This window comes from Acomys minous, assembly GCF_964271855.1.
Source record: "Acomys minous genome assembly, chromosome: 13".
Taxonomy (NCBI): Eukaryota; Metazoa; Chordata; class Mammalia; order Rodentia; family Muridae; genus Acomys; species Acomys minous.
The window spans coordinates 1,257,360-1,277,900 of NC_140495.1; the positions used below are offsets into that span (position 1 = coordinate 1,257,360).

A 20,541-nucleotide genomic window follows, 5' to 3' on the forward strand; every position below is an offset into this window, starting at 1 on the left:
GATCGCCTAAGACCATTGAAAATACTGACATTTACATTACGATTTATAACAGAAGCAAAATTACAGCTATGAAGTAGCAACGAAAGTAATTTTAAGGTTGGAGGGTCACCACAGCATGAGGAACTGTATTAAAGAGCCGCAGTGTTAGGACGGCTGAAAACCATTGCTTCATTAGGGGATGGAAGGACCCCACAGGACCTCTGAAACCAGAGGTAGGTAGCCCGCCTACATCTGAGAAGGGAACTGATGCCAGCAACACTGGAAGGACAGACAAGCTTCTAATTTGAATCCTTCACACCTCACTGCCCAGCTCAACAACACTGTGCACCCTGCCCCACTCACAGCCCAGCTGAGGGGCCTTGTGACACTCCGCTTCAATAAAGAACACCACAGCAGCTTCGCAGAGGCCACTTTGTGCCATCGTATCTGTGCTAACTGCTCTGGCAACTTTGCGCTCATTTGCCCAGATTGGAAAGTCTATCTGGTCTGACACCGGGAAGGCTGATGTGAGCACTGGACACTGCAGGGGAGAGCCTGGGGTGGGCCTCGGGGCAGAAGCAGAGAAAGTGGAAAGGTTAAAAGAGATCAGTGACCCACAGGAAGATTCTCCTCCCCAACAGGCACACCTGGACAGCGAAGGGAGGAGGAGCTTGCTGTCACCAAGGTCCTTTGGACTTAGAGAAAGGAACTGAGGCCCAGGGAAGGCGGGGACAAGTTTGCCTCAAGGCCACCGGGCAAGGGAGGGTTGTACCTGAGTTGTAGCAGGAAGAGGAGGAGGCCAGGGAGGAAGCGTGGGTCACCCTCACGGAGAGGGTGGGGCGGGGTCCTGCGCGCAGGTGAGCGGCTGAGCAGGGCGGGGCGCAGCTGCGTTTCGGTGTCCCGGCGCCGCTGAGGCCGTTCCCTGACACAGGCCGCTGTCGTGCCCTACGGAGACCGAGGCGCACCCCAACCCCGCGCCCCGCTATGGCCCGCTCGGCCTGCGGGTTCTCAGCCACACTGCTGGGGGCCCTGCTGCTGAGCACAGTGCTCCTACTGCGCGGGACAGGTAAGAGCGAGCTGTGGCCCTGGAGGTGGCGCGTGTTCTGGGGCTGCGCGATCCCGGCCCGGTAGCACGGTCGGAGAGCTTTGGTGGCGTGAGGTCCTCGGGACGACTCGCTCTGAGCGCAGGCCGCGACATGTGGGCCAGTCCTGGACCTGGGTGAGCGCCGCTAGACCCAGAGCAAATAAGCGCGCGGAGCGAGCCTTAAGAGGATGTATTCAAGGTAGCTCATTGTGCAGCGGGGGGCTTTGCTGAGACTTTTAGGGACACCCGGTGAGGGCGTGGGAGAGCTTTCCTCCCCACCTGGGCCAGTGCAGTAAGTGCAAGAAGACGTGCTGGTTTGACGTCCCACTGGGGTAGTTCTTTGTCTGCGCGCCCCATTATCCTGAGGCCTTCCGAGAATTAACCCAAAGGATAGCTTCAGGAGGACAGTTACCTGTCGAGTGGCCAGCGCTGGCACCCAGCATCGGAGACCCCACGGGTGGCCTGCCCCTTCCCTGGTGGAAGGCTGGAGGGTAGTAGTTCTACGCCTGTGGTTTCCGGGTAGTCTGGGTTGGGAGCAGAGGCTGCCCTTACCCAGAGATCTACTCCAGGGGAGAACCGGAACCACAGGCCCTGGGAGTAGAAAATGGAGAATAAATCTAGCTCTCTTCAAATAAGTACTTGATGTAAAGCTCTTTCTCAGACTTGCACAAGTTTTTATGTTTTAAAAATGGTGCTGTCCAAATTGTGACTGGGTCTGTGGTATATTTCATAATACTTGAGGGGTGATTTTGTTTCACAGGTAGAAACTAACATAAATTAAAGAATAGAACTGAAATGGTGTGGTTGAACTTGGGTGTAAACTGCAAGAAAACTTCCTGGTTCCTTTTTCCAACAATAGGCGACGTATTACTGTATAATAGACAGAAAAATTTAAGACGTAGCTTAAAATCACACACACACACACACACTGGTTTGTATTTTGCTGTTGCTAGACTTTGGTTGCCGTTTTTCTGCGGCAGGGTCTCTCAGCATAGCCCAAGCTGGCCCTGAACCCTCAGAGTTTCATGCCCCCTCTTCCAGGCTGCTGGGGTTCATTACAGATGTGGGCCACCACTTTCTTAGGAGTGAGTTTCAACCAGTTTAAGGGGCAGAGTTTGTAGAGTGCCTGTCTAGTGCGTACAGTTCCCAGCGCTTTATAAACTGGGCATGGTGGCTCGTACTTGTGATCTTGGATTCTGGAAGTGGAGGCAGGAGAACCAGGAATTCAAGCTCATTCTTAGCTTCATGGTGAGTTCTTTACTGAACCTGAGATGTATGAAATTTTGTCTTAAAAAAACATTTTAAAATGAAAAAATTAGGGCGTGAAGCTATGTGTGCATGGGGGAGTGAGGTGGGGTGTGCCAGCACGGTGGAGGCTGAGACGCTCTAGGGATTGTCTCGAGATGTTTCTGACTTTTAAAAAAAATAGTGGAAAACTTCTCCCGTGAGAATATGGTGTAAGGTCTGCGGTCTTCTCTGAACTGGCTGCTGTCTGTCTACACCACAGGAGAAGTAGAGAGGGTTTATTCTGAGACCCATAGGGTGATCATAGCCTAGGAGCATGGAGTCTTGAAGTGGTTACATGAACTTTCATAGTCACAGAGCAAAAGAAAGTTATATATCAAGGCATTGACTAAGTACATTGGTGGGGAGGTCAAGTAGGTAGGTTACAGCCAACTGGCAAAGTCTTCGTGCTATCTGATTTATTCTTGGCTTTGGGTTTGTAGAAGCTAATGATCTTCTAAGTCAATATAATCAAATAGCTTTTAACGTGACAGGAAGAAAGATGTGAGGTCAGATACAGAGGTGAAGATACATGGCTATTAAGGGAACTAAAAAGTTTCCAAAATAATTTTAACTCTCAATCTGCAACATTCCAACTCTCCGTACTCAGGAAGTTCAGAACAGCCTGTCAGTCTGCAGCGTCTTCAGCTCAGATGTGGGTTTTCAGAGAGCTTCATTCCACACGTTGCATGTCTCACTCACCCAGACACGAGGAGGGGGTGGTCGCCGTTTAGTTCCTGGGAATGCCACTCAAGACCTGTCGTCCAGGAAGATCTGCCCTAGCTGAGTTGTGTAAAGACCAGGGATCTCGCCAAAACTCACTTTCTTCATCTAGGACCCCTTGAGGTCACATAACAGGTCGCCGCAGACGCGCCCTGGTTTTCCTGATGTCAGGCTCCGTCCAACTGGCGGAGGCTTCTGAGTTGTTATGGGTACCAGAGTCGGTGTCCCTGCCGCCACTGTCTTGCTGCTGTTGTTCTTCCAAAGCTGCGCTTGACACAAATTCAAATGGCAACCCTGGCTGTTGCCTGGAGTGTGTTACTAGCAGGAGGTGGAATCCTACAGCCCTCCCCGACACCCCACAAATTGCCCTGGGGTGAGTCATAGGCAGTCAGGCCTTCACGTCACCCACACGCTCTCCTCAGAGTTCACCTTTGCTCACAGTGTTTTGTTTCACTTTGTTATACATATCACAATTTTTTTCCAGAATAACTATGATACCTAAACATTTTTATTTATTTATTTACTTTATTTATTTATTTATAGAGTGAGGAATGTAGCTCAATTGGCAGAGCTCTTGCCCGGAACACACAAAGCCTTGGGTTTTAGTCCCCAGCACTGCATGCATGAGGCAGGGTGCTGCACAAGTGTAATCCCAGTGCTTGGGAGATGGACGAGAGAGGGTCAGAAGTTCAAGGTTATCCTACGTAACTAATTCAGGGTTACACTGGGCTACATGAACAAACGAATGCAGCACAGTTTTCACTCATTCTGCTCAATGGACAGGTCTGAAGAATTACATAGCACAGGGCAAGGAAATGGCTCGGTGGGATTATAAAGCATTTGTCACCAAGCCTGACTACCTGAGTTCAATCCCCAGAACCCACATAATAGTAAAGAAGCTGTTCCCCAGTTGTCCTCTGACCTACACACAGACGCACTAGAGCACATACACACACACACACACACACACACACACACACACACACGCGTGCACGAACATGCACACACATACACACATATACATACTCTACAGACACACATGCAGGCACATGCACATCCACACACACTCACTTACGGCACAAACCTCAACAGGTTTGCCAATGAGGGTGGGAAGGAAGGGGGAGGTCACTGTGTGAGGCAGTAGAGAGCAGCCAGACCCCTGATGGGGAGACTTGTGGCTTAGGCCCTCAGCTTTGTTAATTAAGAAAGTTAACACCCTTTAATTGTAACTCCAAATGTAAAAATTATCCCATAATCAAATTGTCTCAAGCCGTTCACCACAACCTTGTAATTAGCCTGTCACCTTCTTCTGAGAGTCTGAACAGCACTCTAGACAACCTTCTGAGTAGAACCCAGTCCCGCCTCATCCCTTGGCAACCCTTCCTTTGTGTTTGCATCAATAGTTTTGTTTTTGTTTTCGTCTTAATAAGCTTTAATTATCATCACTGCTCTGAGGCCCCGCCATCTTTAGGCAGATAGATCCCTTACAATCACTGGCTACTGCTGCCCCTCCTAGCAGCTGAAGCCTATGAAGTGTTGTTTCTGTGAAAGCCCTTTGGTATAGCTAGTTAACATCAGTAACCCCTTCCTGAAAACGCTGACACCCCAAGTCTCATTGTTCCGTGGCAGGGGCAGTTGTAAGCCTGTCGCTCGGCCGTGCAGAACTCTGATTATGTAGTGAAACACTGGACGATACTCACAGGCAATTACCAACCAACACTGTGAAGTGTGAAGGCTATACAGCAATGACTGGACACCGACGGCCATATGTGCAGCTTATCACACATGGTCTCTTGGTCACCTCCCTCTGTGGACACTCTCTACGGCAGTGTTTTGTCTCTACGGCTCCTGGCCTCCTCGGTTCCATGGTATGTGGAACACAAGCAGAGGCTCCCAAGCACATCTTTTTAAAAAGTGTTGTTTAGAGCTATAAACATATGTTTCCAAAACAAACCGGTCAGAGTGACTTTGATGGGGAGATAGAAGTCACAATGTTTGAACAGTTAGAAACGAGTCTCTTTTTCTCCTGAGAAAGCAGAGAGAGAGGAGGCCATTGTGTCCTGATGCCTCTGTTCCCAGAGAAGCAGGCACAGAGAGGTGAAGTAACCTCCCTGAGACACCCCAGCAGGGCTCAGGGGTACCGAGATGGTGCCCAGGACTTTTGGCCATCTTTGCCGCACTGTCTGCATCCCAGAAACTTCCCTTGACTTAAAACAACAACAAGAAACAAACAAAAACCCACACAGGACTTAGTGCTCTGTCTGTATTTATCCTAGGAATGTGCTTGCTTGCGTTCTCTCTCTCCCTCACATTCTTTTATTATTTTTATTTTAATTTAATTTTATCTTTCTGGCTTTTTGGAGACAGGCTCTCTCTATATGTACCCCTTGCTGTTCTAGAACTTACTATATAGGCCAGGGTGTCCTCAAACTCCACAGGGATTCACCTGCCTCTGCCTCCTGAGTGCTGGGATGAAAGGTGTGTGGCATTATCTCCCAAGGGTAGGGTTACAGGTGTGCACCGTGTGTGAGTCTTCTCATTTTGCCTTTCCCAAAAGAACTCCTTTTCTAAATCCCACCGAGTGTCTTAAGCATGTCAGAAAAGCAGGAACATCTATCTCTAGGTTGCTTTTTTGAGACATCGCACAATTTGTCCCACTGCTTTAAGAGCCATGGGGATCCATGTTGCTATCCGTACTTGAGAAACACCAGGCTGAAGGGCTTAGCTCCAAACAAGTCACCATGGGAGAACTTGCAGCTAACTCCCCGTCTCTCCCAGTGCACAGCCTTCTGGCCGCCTGCCAACGGGTGTCCTTGCATGTGTTGTGTTATCGATGGTGCTTTTTGAGACAGGTTCTCACTACGTGTTCCCGGCTGGCCTGGAACTCCTATGTAGCCCAGGCTGGCCTCAAGCTTGCAGTGATCTTCCCTACTCTGCCTCCTGAGAAATAGGATTAGAGATGTGCCCCACTATACCTGGCTTGGGAGTGGGGTTCTTCTCTTGTTGTTCATATTCAAGAATTTTAAAACTGTTTGGAAGTAGGGTCGGTTCAACAACAGGCCGCGTGTACAGTGGCCAGCCCCTGAGACCCCAGTGGAGATGAAGTTGCTACTGTCACGTAGGAGGCAGAGGCAGGAGAGTGAGTGCAAGACCCTGTCTCAAGCAAATCTAAGCAAAACATTCTGTTGAACAGTGATGTCACTGTCCCCACACAGAGCACAAGGTGCCTGTCACTCGTGTCTGTGCTAACTTGGTAAAGTTAACTTACGTGCCATTGACTACATCTGCACAGTGTCGACGGCCTAGGAGATGAAAGCATGGGGTAAACAGCAAGGCAAGAACTTGTGTGTTTAGCACACATGTGTTTCCTGTACAGCCCTATTCCATGTTACACCACAGGTACTCCTGTTGTCATGTCCCTTGACTTCATCAAGAGCCAGCCAGGTCCAGCAATGGCTCTGGTGGAACCTTCTAGGTTTGTTTCGATACATCCAGTGACATTTGCGCCACTGTGAAAAGGGCCAGTGTTGTATTTTCCAGAATGTATTCTGCTAAATGATATGTGACCACAGTGCAAAAATAGGGACAGAAGGGCTCAACCTCACTGTAGCAGGAAGGCAGCCAGCAAACCCTGGGGATCTACACCCATCTCTGCCTTCCCGATGCTGGCATTACAACCATGTGCCGTCATCCTAGCTTTTTGTGGGGTCTGGGGAATCAGACTCGGGTCTTCAGGCATGCAAGGCAAGCGCTTTACCTTCCGAGCTGTCTCCCAGGACACAGGTGTTTAGTTCCTGCTCACAGAAAATACAAAGCAGAGGCTGCCATCTAGGCAGGGATAAGGGGGACCCAGCCCCCTCCCACTTTCTGCTCTCCCACCTTCCGCATTTGGCTCCTGTGTTCATCTACTGCAAGCGTCAGGAACACAGAGAACATTCTCCACTGCCTAGCTAGCTGCCGTATCATAAACCTCGGGGTCGGTGACAGTGCCTCTGGTTCTCGGCACCACGTACTCTGGGGCTCTGAACAGGGTAGGTTAGGTCGGCAGCTATGAGCTGCATTCATCTAAACAGAGCCCTGGACCGTATACTCATCTGGAGGTGCAAATGCCAGCCTACTACAGCCACAAAACCTCTGAGAACATGTATCTCCCGAACAGCATATCCACACCCGGCCCCAAGTCGCCACGGTACGCATGGGCCAGGAGATAGAGCCCTGAGTCAAAGGGACTTTGGGCACATGGAGCAGGCAAGCCCCAACTCCTGGGCAAATTGGCCTAACAGCCGGAGTCGGGAGCAGCTCTTTAGGATGCTCACAGCTCCTGTGCATGCTGGAGGTCTGGCCTGCTGGAGACTCCATGCTGGAGGTCTGCCCTGCTGGAGACGCCAAGCCACAGAGACTGCCTTGTGGGGAGGGTTTTGTCTGAGGCGGTAAGGTCGTCTACTCTCCACAATCCAGCAGACAAGCCCGGCTCAGGATGACAGCGGATGCGGGTGGCCAGCCTTCCTCAGTCACTGTGGCGTTTGCTTCTGGGTCTTGCTCGCTGCCATAGTCCACCGTACCTTTGAAAGGCTCGTCTCTCTTTCTGGAAACCATCTTGCTCAGCAGCTGGTGTTGGAGTTTTGGAGTTGTGAGAAGATGGCTCCTCACCCCAGATAGTACAACCGTGATAGACCAAAGATTTGGTTCCAGTCAAGTATAGCCTGGTGACCCGTGAGTGCATCGGGGCTACTCACAGGGGCGTGAGGGACTCGGGCAGGTGCGTCACTGGAAACTCCCACTCCAGCCCGGGGAATGGTTCGTGAAAGCTGAGTTTCTGGAGCTCCCTCTGCACGCTTCAGGCACACGGAAGAGTTTTCCCACAGCAATGTTTACTGCTTTACACTCTGGGGGTGGGAGCTGGTGAAGGCGGTGACTTAGAGTTTTTGGAGCCTAGGAGGATTCCGGGCCTTCATTCCAGGACAGGTCATCCACACAGTACCTGAGCAAAACTGGGTTTGGATCACAATGCCAGTGCTTATTATTAACTAGGTCATCTGGGCAGGTGACCTAACCTAAGGCTGACCTGAGCTACCGCACAGACATAGCATACCTGGAAGCTGGCCAACGTCCTGCTGGGAGGGTGTGTGTAAGTCACTCAACCCGCTGACCTGGAGCAGATCCCTCCATCGCTCAGAACTGTGGCAGCCGAGGTCACGGTAACCATTCCCTTTGCGAGATCCAGTGCCACAGCATGTGCTTTGGCCCACTGGGGCTCACTTAGGGCATGTGTGAGGACTCCCAGGGGAAATTCCTAGAAGTCAACTTGCTAAATTAGAAGCTCTAAGTTGTTTCCCATGACAAACAGAACACATTCTTAAACACTGTTTACTCACACACGAATTTCCTGTTAGCCAAGGAACTGACCAGGCGGGTTCTGTACGGCTCAGTCAGCACATGTCTCCCAGGACTGCAGCTTTCCTTGTGACCAAGCACGGAAGCCAGAGCTGGTTGTCTCCTGGAGCCTTGGCCTTTTCTTTAATCCCTGCCTGCTGAGAGATGGAGCGTTTGTCCAGAATGGACCTGGAATGCTTACAGTCTTATCAGACACTTTAGCCTTTGGGTTAAATTTCAAGAGCAAGCTCTTATCTTGTTAGGGCAAGGAGATGTGATTTATGCAATAAACAGTGCTTGGGTCATCTTGCAGAAGCCAGCCATGGGGGGTGGGGGTGAGGTAGCAATGTAGCTCAGCGGCAGAGCCTCTTGCCTAGCATGCATCAAGACGCAGGTTCTAATTGAGGTGCATGCTTGTAGGATGCAACTGAGGGGTGGTGGTTGCTGTTGTTTAGACAGGGTAGGGTCTTGTGTATCTGAGATTGGTCTCAAGTTGTCTACAAAGCTGAAAATGACCTTGAACTTCTGATCCTCCTGCCTCCACCTCCCAAACGCTAAGATTACAGACATGTGCCACCATTCCTGGCTTGTGCGGTGTGAAGGCTGAGCGCACGGCTTTGTGCATGTTAGGTCAGCACTCTACCAGCTGAGCTACACCCCATCCCCTTCATAGCTGAGTCCTGAATTAACATCTTCTAGACTCAGGCTTGTGCTCTGTCCCAGCTTCTCCTTCCGTCACTGGGCCAGGGAAGCTGGGAGAAGTGTGTCCCGGTGGAATCTTCCAGCTCTAAGTAAATACCTAATCCTTGCCTAGTGCCTGGAAACAGCCAATGAACGGGTCCGTTATTAGAAGGCAACTAACTAGCTAGATTCTGTTCTGCAATATACATGGCAGGTCCCAGGCTGCCTTTGAAAGGATGGGATGACATTGTGTAAACTACTGTGGAGTGATGCCCAGGCCGGAAACACAGGTCCAGAGCCACGGTGATGACATGCGACCTCTGGCAACAAAAAAGTAAATGAAGGTGGTACAGGTGTGCACACACATAGCCATGGATTAGTTCAGGAAGACCACACCTGTGTGCAGTGACCGCCTCTGGGAAAAGAAACAGAAGACTAAAAGATGTTTGGCTGGTCAAGCCTTCCACTTAACTTTATACGTTATGTTTTATTTAACTAAATGTAAAAGACCCCCCCCCCTTTTTTTCAAACTCTACTAAGGCTTAAGGCCATAAAATTCACCAATCTCAATGGCTTGATTGTCCAGGTACTCCTGAGTGTGTGTTACATTGGAAAGCGCCCCAGGGAGTTCTTCCTGACCCTTTACAATCAGTTCCTGTGTGGCAATCACTGATTTGGTCTTCTGTTACCAGTTTTGCCTTTAATACAGTAACAACAACAACAACAACAACAACAATTTGAGATGGAACCTCATGTAACCAAGTAGCCAAGGCTGCTGTCAAGCTTACTACAGCCACAGCCGGCCTTGAACTCCTGCCTCCAGCTTCCACACGCAGGAGTTACAAGTGTGAGCCGCCACACCCAACTAATATATATATATTAAACATTTTATTTAATTTTAATTTATGTGCGTTGGTGTGAGGGTGTCAGATCTTGGAGTTACAGACAGTTGTGAGCTGCCCTGTGGGTGCTGGGAACTGAACCCAGGTCCTTTGGAAGAGCAGGCAGTGCTCTTAACCACTGAGCCATCTCTCCAGCCCCCAACTAATATATTCTTAAAATCTTAAAAACCAAAGCTAGCAGTCAGTAACTTGTTACATTAAAACTTTGAAAAACTCTGAGATTGCTTTCTGCAAGAATCTAAGAATCTGTAGTGGGCAGGCGTAGAGGAGGCGGAGGCAGGTAGATCTCTGTGAGTTCAAAGTCAGCTTGGTTTGCCCATTGAGTTCCAGGTCCTCTAGGGCTACATAAAGAGACCTTGTCTCAAAAAAAATTTTTTTTTTTCCCTTTTTAAACTTGGTTGTGGAGCCCAGTAGTGTGGTGTTCCGAACTATCTCCAGGGAACACAACACCTTCTTCTGAATGCCTCAAGCACGTACACTCACACACAGCACACACACACCCACACACACACATATATATACACATAATTTTGTAAAATTCAAAATAAATTTTCTTTAAAAGAAAAAAAAAAAGAAGAAGACAAGATATTCTGATGCCTGAGGCCTATAAGAAACTATTAATAAAACCCAAGCCTAGCCATAGGAGAGCTCTGTTTTTTTGTTTTTGTTTTGTTTTTAGTTTTTTTGAGATAGGGTCTCTCTGTGTAGCCTTGGCTATCCTGGACTCCCTTTGTAGACCATACTAACCTTGAACTCAAAGATCCTCCTGCCTCTACCTCCAGGAGGGCTTGGATTACAGGGATGTGCCACCATGCCTGGTGATAGCTCTGTTATTAATCACCAGTGCTAAAGCATTTTGATGTTTTTGTCTGTTTTTCTGAGACAGGGTTTCTCTGTGTAGCCTTGGCTGTTCTGGACTCACTTTATAGACCAGGCTGGCCTTGAACTCACAGAGATCTGCCTGCCTCTGAGTGCTGGGATTACAGGAGTATACCACTGTGCCCAGCCAGTGTTTTGATGTTTAAAAGGCTATCCTCTGCCAGGTCTGGTGGCCCAAAGTCCAGCCACATATAAATAGACCAAGTTCAGAGTCAGCTTGAGGTGATCACATGACATGTTTCAAGAAAACAAAGAAAGACAGGAGGGAGAGAAGAGGAAGAGCCGGGCACAGGAAACCCGGGAGCCTCTACTATCCCCGTGTCACACACCTGCTGTGCTTTCCGGTGACTTTCCTGACCCACACTTTGAGGTGTGACAGGGTGAATCTTTCTAACATCCCATGGGATGTCGAGACGACGTGAAGTGGTGCGGAAGCAGTGTAGCCTGCCGTCCCAAATTATGTACAGTGGCCAGAGGCTGGCGGGTTGTTAACCCGCAGCCCCCATGTTCCTGGTCCTACCATCACACTCTGTTGTTGGTTTTAAACTTCAGTTTTCCCTTTTGATCTCTCTTCTCCACCTGGTGTGGTTTGAATTCCCTCTGCAGTTCTGAGGAGAAAGAGAGGTTTGCCCTGCTTTTCCCAAACCACCCCAGGGACTAATGCAGGGCAGATCAGGGCAGGGTGGTCGGTGTGGCTTGTCAGGTCCTGTTTGACACCCCCCCACCCACCCACCCAATGAACAAGGGGTTTATGGTCCAGATAGCCAGGAGAGATGGGAGTCTCTAATCTGGGAAGAGGCATTTCTTGACAGACCACACCAGAGGCCTGTTTATAACCCCATCTTAAAAACAAGGAAAATGGCCAGGCACTGTGGCACACGCCTTTAATCCCAGCACTTGGGAGGCAGAGGCAGGTGGATCGCTGTGAGTTCGAGGCCAGCCTGGTCTACAAAGTGAGTCCAGGACAGCCAAGGATACACAGAGAAACCCTGTCTTGAAAAAACAAAACAAAAAACCAAAAAGGAGTATGTGTGTGTGTGTGTGTGTGTGTGTGTGAGAGAGAGAGAGAGAGAGAGAGAGAGAGAGAGAGAGAGAGAGAGAGAGAGAGAGAGAGAGAGAATGCATATGAGATGAGTGCCTGGAGCTGTTGCCTGGGGAATTCTATCTCAGGAATGTTTCATGCCGCCTTGGTTTACCATGAGCGAGAACAGACGTTTCTCCTCAGAAAGGCCCTGGCTGTGTGAAATTCCGAGGGTAGAGTTAGATCTGTGCGTACTCGTCTAGCATGCCCTGGGCTCCAGCGTCATACCTCCGGTGCTGGCCTGGCCTTGCCTCCCTTAGTCATAGATGCCTGGGTGACTTCTTTAACGTGTCTGAACCTCAGTCCTCGTCTGTAGGCTGGAGCCTGGTAGGAGAGCCTCTCCCTTCCAGAGCAGGTCCTGGTGGAGTGGCTCGTGTTGGTGGTAACCTCAGCCTCTTGGCAGCAGCCAGTAACTCTGTTTACTTCCTAAGAGTGGCAACAGTGTCCCTTCGCTGGGTGGCTTGGCAGCACGCGGAGGACATTTCATTTATGGTCCCTGAGTAGGGCAGATAGGCATGTCTGACCAACTGACTCCAGAGTGCATGCAGCACAAGTAGGGAAGTAAGGTCATGTCTCTGAGTCTCCAGGAGTCACATGAGTCAACCGGGCGGGAAAGCCTTCACAGCTCGTGCACAGCCTCCGAGTGAGAGTGCTGGAAGTTTGTCCTGAAGCTGCCATCCGGGCCTCAACCAGTCCCTGCCCCACTTGCCAGGGTTCTACGCCTTGGGCCCAGGCAAGCTGGTGAGTCTGGTCTGTACTGGACATCAGTACCCATCACTAACACTGAGAGTGAAAGGCCCCATTGTTAGCACTATCTACAGTGAGCATGGTAAATGTGCTGACTTCCCAAACCCTCCTGGGTAAGTGCTTTATGGACACTTAACTCACTTAAGCCTCAAAACAGTTCAAGTTTTGTCCCTAAGCAGTTTGCTCAAGCAAACACAGCAGGTAGGACAGTAGAGTAACGAATTCTAAACCTATTTCATTCACCCCAGCACATGTCGGCCCCAACAAGGGACGCCCAAGCACCTCCAGACACCTCATGGCTAACCCCACCCCCACCCCTAGTATCTTCAGAGTAGTTTGAACTTGCTTGGTGGCTTCGGGTTACTGACTCTGAAGGCGTCTGATGGCCGAGATGACATTGGATCGTTCTTTGGTGTCAGGGGTGAAGATGGGATAAGTCATTCATACAGTGTCACTCGTGCCCTTAGTGTGAGCTCCTCATCCTCTGCGCAGCCGTCCGTTAACAAAGAGGGTTACTGCAAACTCACACCTAGAAGCAAACCGCTCATTTACCCCGCATTCAACCAAGAAACTCTGACCCGAGGCATGGAAGCAGGAAACGCTAGCTGGCGACCGCATCGAGTAAAGAGGTTGGTTCTTTAAGAGAGGGCAGAACTCAGGCGTTAGCCTCTTGTGTGCTGACTTTGGACTCTGACCCCCACACAAGCCGTGGCTGGTCAGCCATGCAGATTCACTTTTAGCACTCCGTGTCGTCACTTGCCCTTGGCATTCTGGGTATTCCTGCGGGGCGCCCCGCCCGAGGGCGCCCAGGCTTAGCCTTGTCCCTGCCTAGTGCATCATGGTTGGATGGAGAAGGTGAATGTGAGCCGAGCCCCAGAGAAAGCCACACCAGTTCTGAGTGTGTTGGTGTTAGAAACTGTCTGACACATGGGAGGAAATGGCTCCTTAGCATTTAAACTCCTGCTGTGGAGAACCGGAAGGAAAGGGCTGGTGGGGAGAAGGAACAGCAAGAGGCAGTTGTGAATAATGAGCCGCCAGTGGAACCGCTGGGAATCCCCACCTGGGAGGCACGGGCAAGGCGGGCAAGGCGGGCAAGGCGGGCAAGGCGGGCAAGGCGGGCAAGGCGGGCTGAGTGAAGGTGCCCTAATAAGGAGAACTAGGACAGCAAGGAGCTAAGGAGAGCTGTGACTCAGGAGCTGAACTGGCGCCTCAGAAGCTTTCCTCGGGGCCCCACACCTGGGCACTCACTCGCTGAAGCGAGGCTTGGGCTTCTTTCAGCCCGGAAGACCGCAAAAATCACACCAGTATTAGGAGCGTTTTCTGCGTTTCTCTGGGCTGAGCTCCCAAACCTTTTGAACTCTCCACAAATGAAGTATAAAAATCCCTCCGGAGATGAAAGAAATGACGGAGAAGAAAAGCCTCTCCTCCAAACCGTGGTAGCTTCATCAGGGACTCTGGCATGCCAGTCCCCACGGAGGAGTGGGCGGGAAAGGCTGAGTGAGGCTTTTCTTCCAAGTGCTGGGTTTTCCAATTACAAGGTGTGATAAATGGTTGAGTGGGTATGAGGAAAAACCATATAAACAAAATGTTCTAAAAAATCCAAGCATCTGTGATCAGAATGAGTTTCTGATTTGTTTTATGCATGCAGTACTGTTCCCATGGCCCTTCATTGTGGTGCGGTAATGGCTTCCCGAGGATTGGAAGTGGGACCAGCGGGCCCCAGGTGGAACCCCATGACCTCCTCACTCCCTCTCTGCCCTTCCTGTTGTGTTAGGGCTCACTCAGAAGGGGGGGGGGGTAGCCCTGGCAGTGAGGAGTCCTCGACTGTGACTCTGCATCAAACTCCCTCCCTCCCCTGCACACGGGGCTGGGCACGAGGTTCTAACTCGGTATTTCCTTTGGAAGCTGAGTAGGACCGCACTGTGGCTTAATGGTCCATGTCAGTGAAAGATGTTGGTTGCCTTTGTCACTGCTGTGCCTAACACGCCTGAAGAAAGAACTTGAGGGAAGACGGGTTTATTCTGACTCATTCCGAGAGGGCTCAGGCCATGGTTGCTTGGCCGCGTATATTCAGGCAGAAAGAACGTCCCAGCAAGAAGCACGTGGGGCCAGAGAGGACCCTGGGACAAGATAGTCCCACTTCCACCAGCGAGGTCCTACCCTTCAAGTTTCCAAAACTCTCCAAAGCTGTGCTCCTCAGGGGCCAGGCCACATGGGCCTTTGGGGACATTTCAGATGTGAAAAAACGACGCCGTAGCTGGGCAGTAGAATGCACCCGAGAGTGGAACTTAGTGGGGTCGTGGGTCTGTTGGAATCAGATCATACTAAATTCATGTGACAACCTTGGTTGTTTAGGCCCACGACAGAGTGTGTCCACAGCAGCGGTGAAGGAAAAGGCGCTGTGCTCACTAGATGGGAACAGTCAGCTCTTCCCGTGGAAAGATAAATAACTAAAAGTGAATCCCAAAGTTAAAAAAAAAAGAAAAATCAATCACAAAACACAAACAACTTCCAAGGGAGGGGGCACTGGTTCAGTAGCCAAGAGCACTGGCTGTTCTTTAGAGGACACAGGCTCAATTCCCAGCACCCACGTGGCCCCTCTCCTCTGTCTCTAACTCCCTGTCCAGAGTGGATGTGATGTCATCTTCTGGCTTCTGCGGGCACACACGTTATACGCAGGCAACATACCCACACTCAAAAAATAAAATAATTTTTAAAGTGCTTCCAGTACAGATGAACAGATCTTATGTCAGGCCCCCCAGGGCTCAGAGTGTCCTTGTTTTTAAAATTGACAGACTAGACTATTAGCCCCGTTAGGACAGGGACTCTGGATATTCCTGTTAATTAATTAGCTTAAAAAATTGTTTAAGGCAAGGTCTGACTGTATAGCCTTGGTTGGCCTGGATTTGCTATGTAGACCAGGCTGGCCTTGAACTCACTACCTCCCAAGTACTGGGATTACAGACATGTGGCACCATGCCTGGCTTGTCAGTAAATTGTTTGCACCAAGTGTGGTCCTTAGAATATGTTACTAATCCAGAAAATGTTTGTTGAATAAATATTTGATTTCAAAGATTCTAAAACACCAAGATTTCTAAAAGACAAATTGCCAAAATTACTTTGGGCCCCAGTCCGCTTGCAAACAGGAGCTGCCTGAGGGGGAGACTCTGGTGAGCTTTGGTCTTCTCTGAATCCAGGTTAAAGGAATTTGAAATGGAGGGCTGGAGAGATGGCTCAGAGGTTAAGAGCACTGTCTGCTCTTCCAGAGGTCCTGAGTTCAAGTCCCAGCACGCACATGGTGGCTCACGACCATCTATAATGAATTCTGGTGACCTCTTCTGGTGTGTAGTTGTACATGCAGATACAACATTGTATACATAATAAATAAATACATATTTTTTAAAAAGGGATTTGAAATGTTTACATGCACCTTGAAAGAAGATAGCCCCCCACAAAACATGAAACTGTACCTTAGATGACATCACATCTAGGGTACAGAGTGACAAGGTATTGGCATGTGTACAACACAGAGCATCACCACCACAGTGACGGCAGCTTCTGCATCAGAGCCTCCTGGTCCCTCCCTCTCCTGGACTCCAGCTCCATCCACAACTGCTGATCTAGCTGCCTTGTGTCTAATAACTAGAACAATACTAATTAACAATAATAATAATTTTCAATTATGGTTTGGCTAAAAAGCCAGAAGTATTAATGAAGGGTGGGGCAAGCCTAGAGAGGGTGTACTGCAAGCTTTGGACACCGTGTGAAGACAGTTTTACAGTTATAGAAACAGCACAAGGGTTGTATACACAGCTCAGATATAAAGCTGACCACCACGATTCTGAACGTGGACCTCAATCTAATGTCTTAAAAAATTCCTCAGACTTTGAGTCTGTTTTGGAAGGTTCAAATATCACACTATTTCAGAACAAAGCATTTGAGAAAACACATTTCTGTCTCTGTCTCTCTGTCTCTCTCTGACTCTATCTGTCTCTGTGTTTCTGTGTCTCTGTCTCTCTGTCTGTGTCTCTGTCTCTCTTTTTCTCTCTGTCTCTCTTTCTCTCTCTGTCTCTGTCTCTCTCTCTCTCTCTCTCTCTCTGTGTGTGTGTGTGTGTGTGTGTGTGTGTGTGTGTGTGTGTGTGTGTCTCCCTGGATACCCAAGGAAAGATGTATTAGCCTGAATTGAAGTAAGGGACTTGTCATATATTTGTGAGCAATTAAATGCAGGAAAAAGCCGTGGGGACTATACCTTTAGGTAGAATTGTTTGAGGGCTTGACGTTTTCTGTGTCCTGGGGCTACTGCTGAGGAAGATGGCAAGGCCTGCTGTCCTGTGGGAGCTTGCCGGCTGATGGTGAGAGGAGGGAACTGAGGCAGATGGCAGGGTGCCCTTAGGCTAGAGACTGAGGGACAGAGAGAGCCCAGGACACTGGGTGGGGGGAGCACTGCAGGAGCTTGGCGTGACCAGAGAAAGCTGCTGTATATGAATGGAACTCTTATCACTTGCTTTTCTCATTCCTGTGACCAAATACCTGGCATGAAGTATCTTGAGGAAGGAAGAGTTTTTCTGAGGTTATAGTTGGAGATATTTAGCCCATCCCGGCAGAGAAGGTGCTATGGACCATCCTGCCTCGGCCTCCTGCACTGCTAGGCTGGTCCTCCTGCGCTACAAATGTATGCTCTTGGCTTGTAAAGTATTTACGACAAGAGGTGGCAGCTCTTTGGAAGTAAGTGTTTCTGTAGGCAGATGGTATCTGTGTGGTGTCGTGTATGTCATGTCTGACCCCACCCCAGTCACAAAGAAAAAGAGACAAGACGACGTCTCTGCTTGTCATTGGTGCTGCCATGTATAGGGATCTGAAGAGACACTGCCCAGGAGATCAGCAGTGTGCTAAGAGTTGCTTTTGTTGTTTATTGAAGTTAACAGCCCAAACAAGAGGCTGTGTCCCCACCTTCGTGCAGTCCCCTCCCAGGCCAGTGGGACCATGCAGGCTTGCTGATCTCATCTGATTGCCTCTTTCTCATGTCCTTCCTGCCCCTTCCTTCAGAGGCACTGGAGATTGCTCTGCCCCATGGAAGCGGCATTACAGTGCACATCAAGCTGGCGAGCCCAGCCCTGCCGGGGAAACCCTGCTACATCACCATGCTGAGGCAGCATATGACCGAGTTGTCTGTGAAACCCGGAGAAAGAAAGACCTTTACCTTTAGCTGCCACAATCCAGAGAAGCACTTTGTGATGAAGGTCGAGAAGACTATCGGTGAGTTGGTCCTCACACGCTGTTGTGTAAATCCCTGCACACGCTGCTCTCCCAGGCTGTGCCAGCCTCGGGTGCTGGAGAGAGGCCCACTCTGGCGTCTCACGCATCTCTCCAGGATGGCTCTTCCATGGTGGTGGTAGAAGCCATGGCTTCCCATGGGCACCAGATTACTCTTCAAGAAAATCCAGGGGGGCTGGAGAGATGGCTCAGTGGTTAAGAGCACTGCCTGCTCTTCTAAAGGACCTGGGTTCAATTCCCAGCAACCACATGGCAGCTCACAACTGTCTGTAACTCCAGGTCCAAGGGATCTGACACATTCACACTAATGCACATAAAATAAAATAAATTAAATTATTTTTTAAAAAAAGAAAAAGAAAGAAGGAAAAAAGAAAAAAGAAAAAAAAGAAAAAAGAAAATCCAGGCCACCCAGACAGGAGCTGGTCTGAGCTTACTTAGCTTGTGAGGAGTAGAATAGGTCAGCGACTCTGGCTGGAGTGCTCGCTCGCTTTCTTTTTCTTTTCTTTCTTTCTGGGCTTTTGAGACAGGGTCTTTCTTTCTACATACCCTAAGCTGTCCTGGAGCTCACTATATAGATTAGGCTGGCCTGGAACTCACAGAGATACACCTGCCTTTGCCTCCCAAGTGCTGCCACCCAACTTTAGACTTTTGTTCTTAACCCCGTAGCCACACAGGCCACACAGAGCGCAGGAGAGACCCATAGACGAGGTAGGCTCTGGTTCATGAACTCAGAAGATCTAAATAACAAGGGTCTCACCATAGGACCTTTTGTTTTTCCCTGCTATAACACAATACCTGAAGCTAGGTAATTTACAAAGACCAGGCATGTATCTTTCTCACGGTATTAGAGGCTGAGAAACCCAAGATAAAGGTACAGGGGGTGACGTCCCTTCAACCTGAACCTTCCTGTAGAGGCCTTGTGACTTAATTACCTCCTATTGGCAACACTAAGAGACGTACCGCCTCTTAATGGCGCCATGCTGGGAACTGGTTTTTCACCTGTGGGTCTTAGGGAGGTCATAACACTCAAGGCACAGAGGAGCAGAAGACAGAGAATTAGAAGGTCATGGAGTTCAGTGTGATTCCCTGGTCCCTCCTTTCTGTTCATCCCTACTGCCCTTTTTGTGGTCGTCATTTTTAAAACACGAGTTGCTTTATAACTAAATAAGCCAATAAAGTGACTTTAATTTTGAAAAGGGTCACTAAGGAGCTATGCCACAAGTAAAGTGTTTTGGTACATTTTGGTCCTTCAGCGCTGAGATGCCCGAATCACTTGGTGGGGAGTGAAAATGCATGCTTTCAACTTGTCAAGGCAATAAGAAAGTAGCATTCTTAAAAATAATAGATACAGACCTGGGATTGTATCCAGTGGTGCGCCTGCCCCTCACTTCCTCCCCCAACAAACAGCCGGAAGCTTTGAGTGGAGTTTGACATCTTAGTTCTCACTCCACAGCAGTTGCCTGAAAATTTATGAAAGGGGAGTTCTGCTGGGGCAAAGGAGCTATGGTCACTTCTGACTCACATGCCCCTCCCTCTCTGGAGGGGAAGCGTCTGACTTTCTTGAGTTTTTTGCACTGGGCAGAATGCAAGATATTTATAGGCATGCTGGTCAGAGAGCGGCTTCCACTTCTGTGTCTATCCTGAAAACTAAACTTTCGGTGACAAAGGACAGTAGCTGCATTCTCGTTCAATGTCCCCAGTGTTGAGTCTAGCACCAGCTGAGGCTTCTCGGCTGAGTTCTTGGTATAGAGTCAGACCAGAAGCTGCTGACTAGCGCACGTTATGGACGAGTCTAGGGCGCCAGACTCAGGGGCTCTGCTTCGGGAGGGACTCAGATCCCACTGTGGAGAGAACGGGCTGCTTGCCCTGTCACTGAGGAAAATAAGTAGGGGCTCGCAAGATGGATCAGTGGGTAAAGGAAAGGCACTTGCTGCCAAGCCTGATGGCCCGAGTTTGATTCCTGAAACCCACACCATGAAGGAGAGAATCAATTCCTATGAGTTGTCCTCTGACTTCCAACACACACACACACACACACACACACACACACACACACACACACACACACACGTGCAACATGAGTGGAAAGCTAAGAGCTGTTCCATACACACAGTGAAGTTTCTATGAGCTCCTAAAATAGCTGTGATCTTTATCGACACACAAGTCTAATTTTAGCCTCATTAATCACCTCTTTATCTGATTCTGTTTTATTGGTTTGGCCGAGCAGTGCCCTGACATGAGTGCAGGCTGACCACAGACAGCCCAGCTTCAGTGCTGAGTCAGCTGCATCTACAAGTGGACAAATGCAAATCATGCAGAGCTGCTCTGCAGTAATGACAGGTTTGATGTGGATGATCTCAGAGGTCTTAGACTGCTCTTGACTTCTCCTCCTCCTCGTCCTCCTCCTCCTCTTGACTTCTCCTCCTCCTCCTTCAGATTTATTTATTATTAAATAAACACGAACACCTGTAGGCCAGAAGAGGCATTAAATCACATTATAAATGGTTGTGAGCCACCATATCATTGCTGGGAAT

General features: G+C 49.4%; 1 protein-coding gene across 1 annotated transcript in view; it reads left to right on the top strand.

Annotated features, from left to right (window-relative positions):
• The first annotated feature begins 827 nt into the window (after positions 1–827).
• Positions 828–20,541, top strand: part of CDCP1 (CUB domain containing protein 1) — a 41,588-nt gene continuing 21,874 nt past the window's right edge. The window contains exons 1-2 of the mRNA XM_084752344.1: positions 828–1,045; positions 17,780–17,989. Of these exons, the coding sequence (XP_084608470.1) occupies positions 964–1,045; positions 17,780–17,989 (292 nt within the window). The 5' untranslated portion in view covers positions 828–963. The remainder of the gene's footprint in view (positions 1,046–17,779; positions 17,990–20,541) is intronic.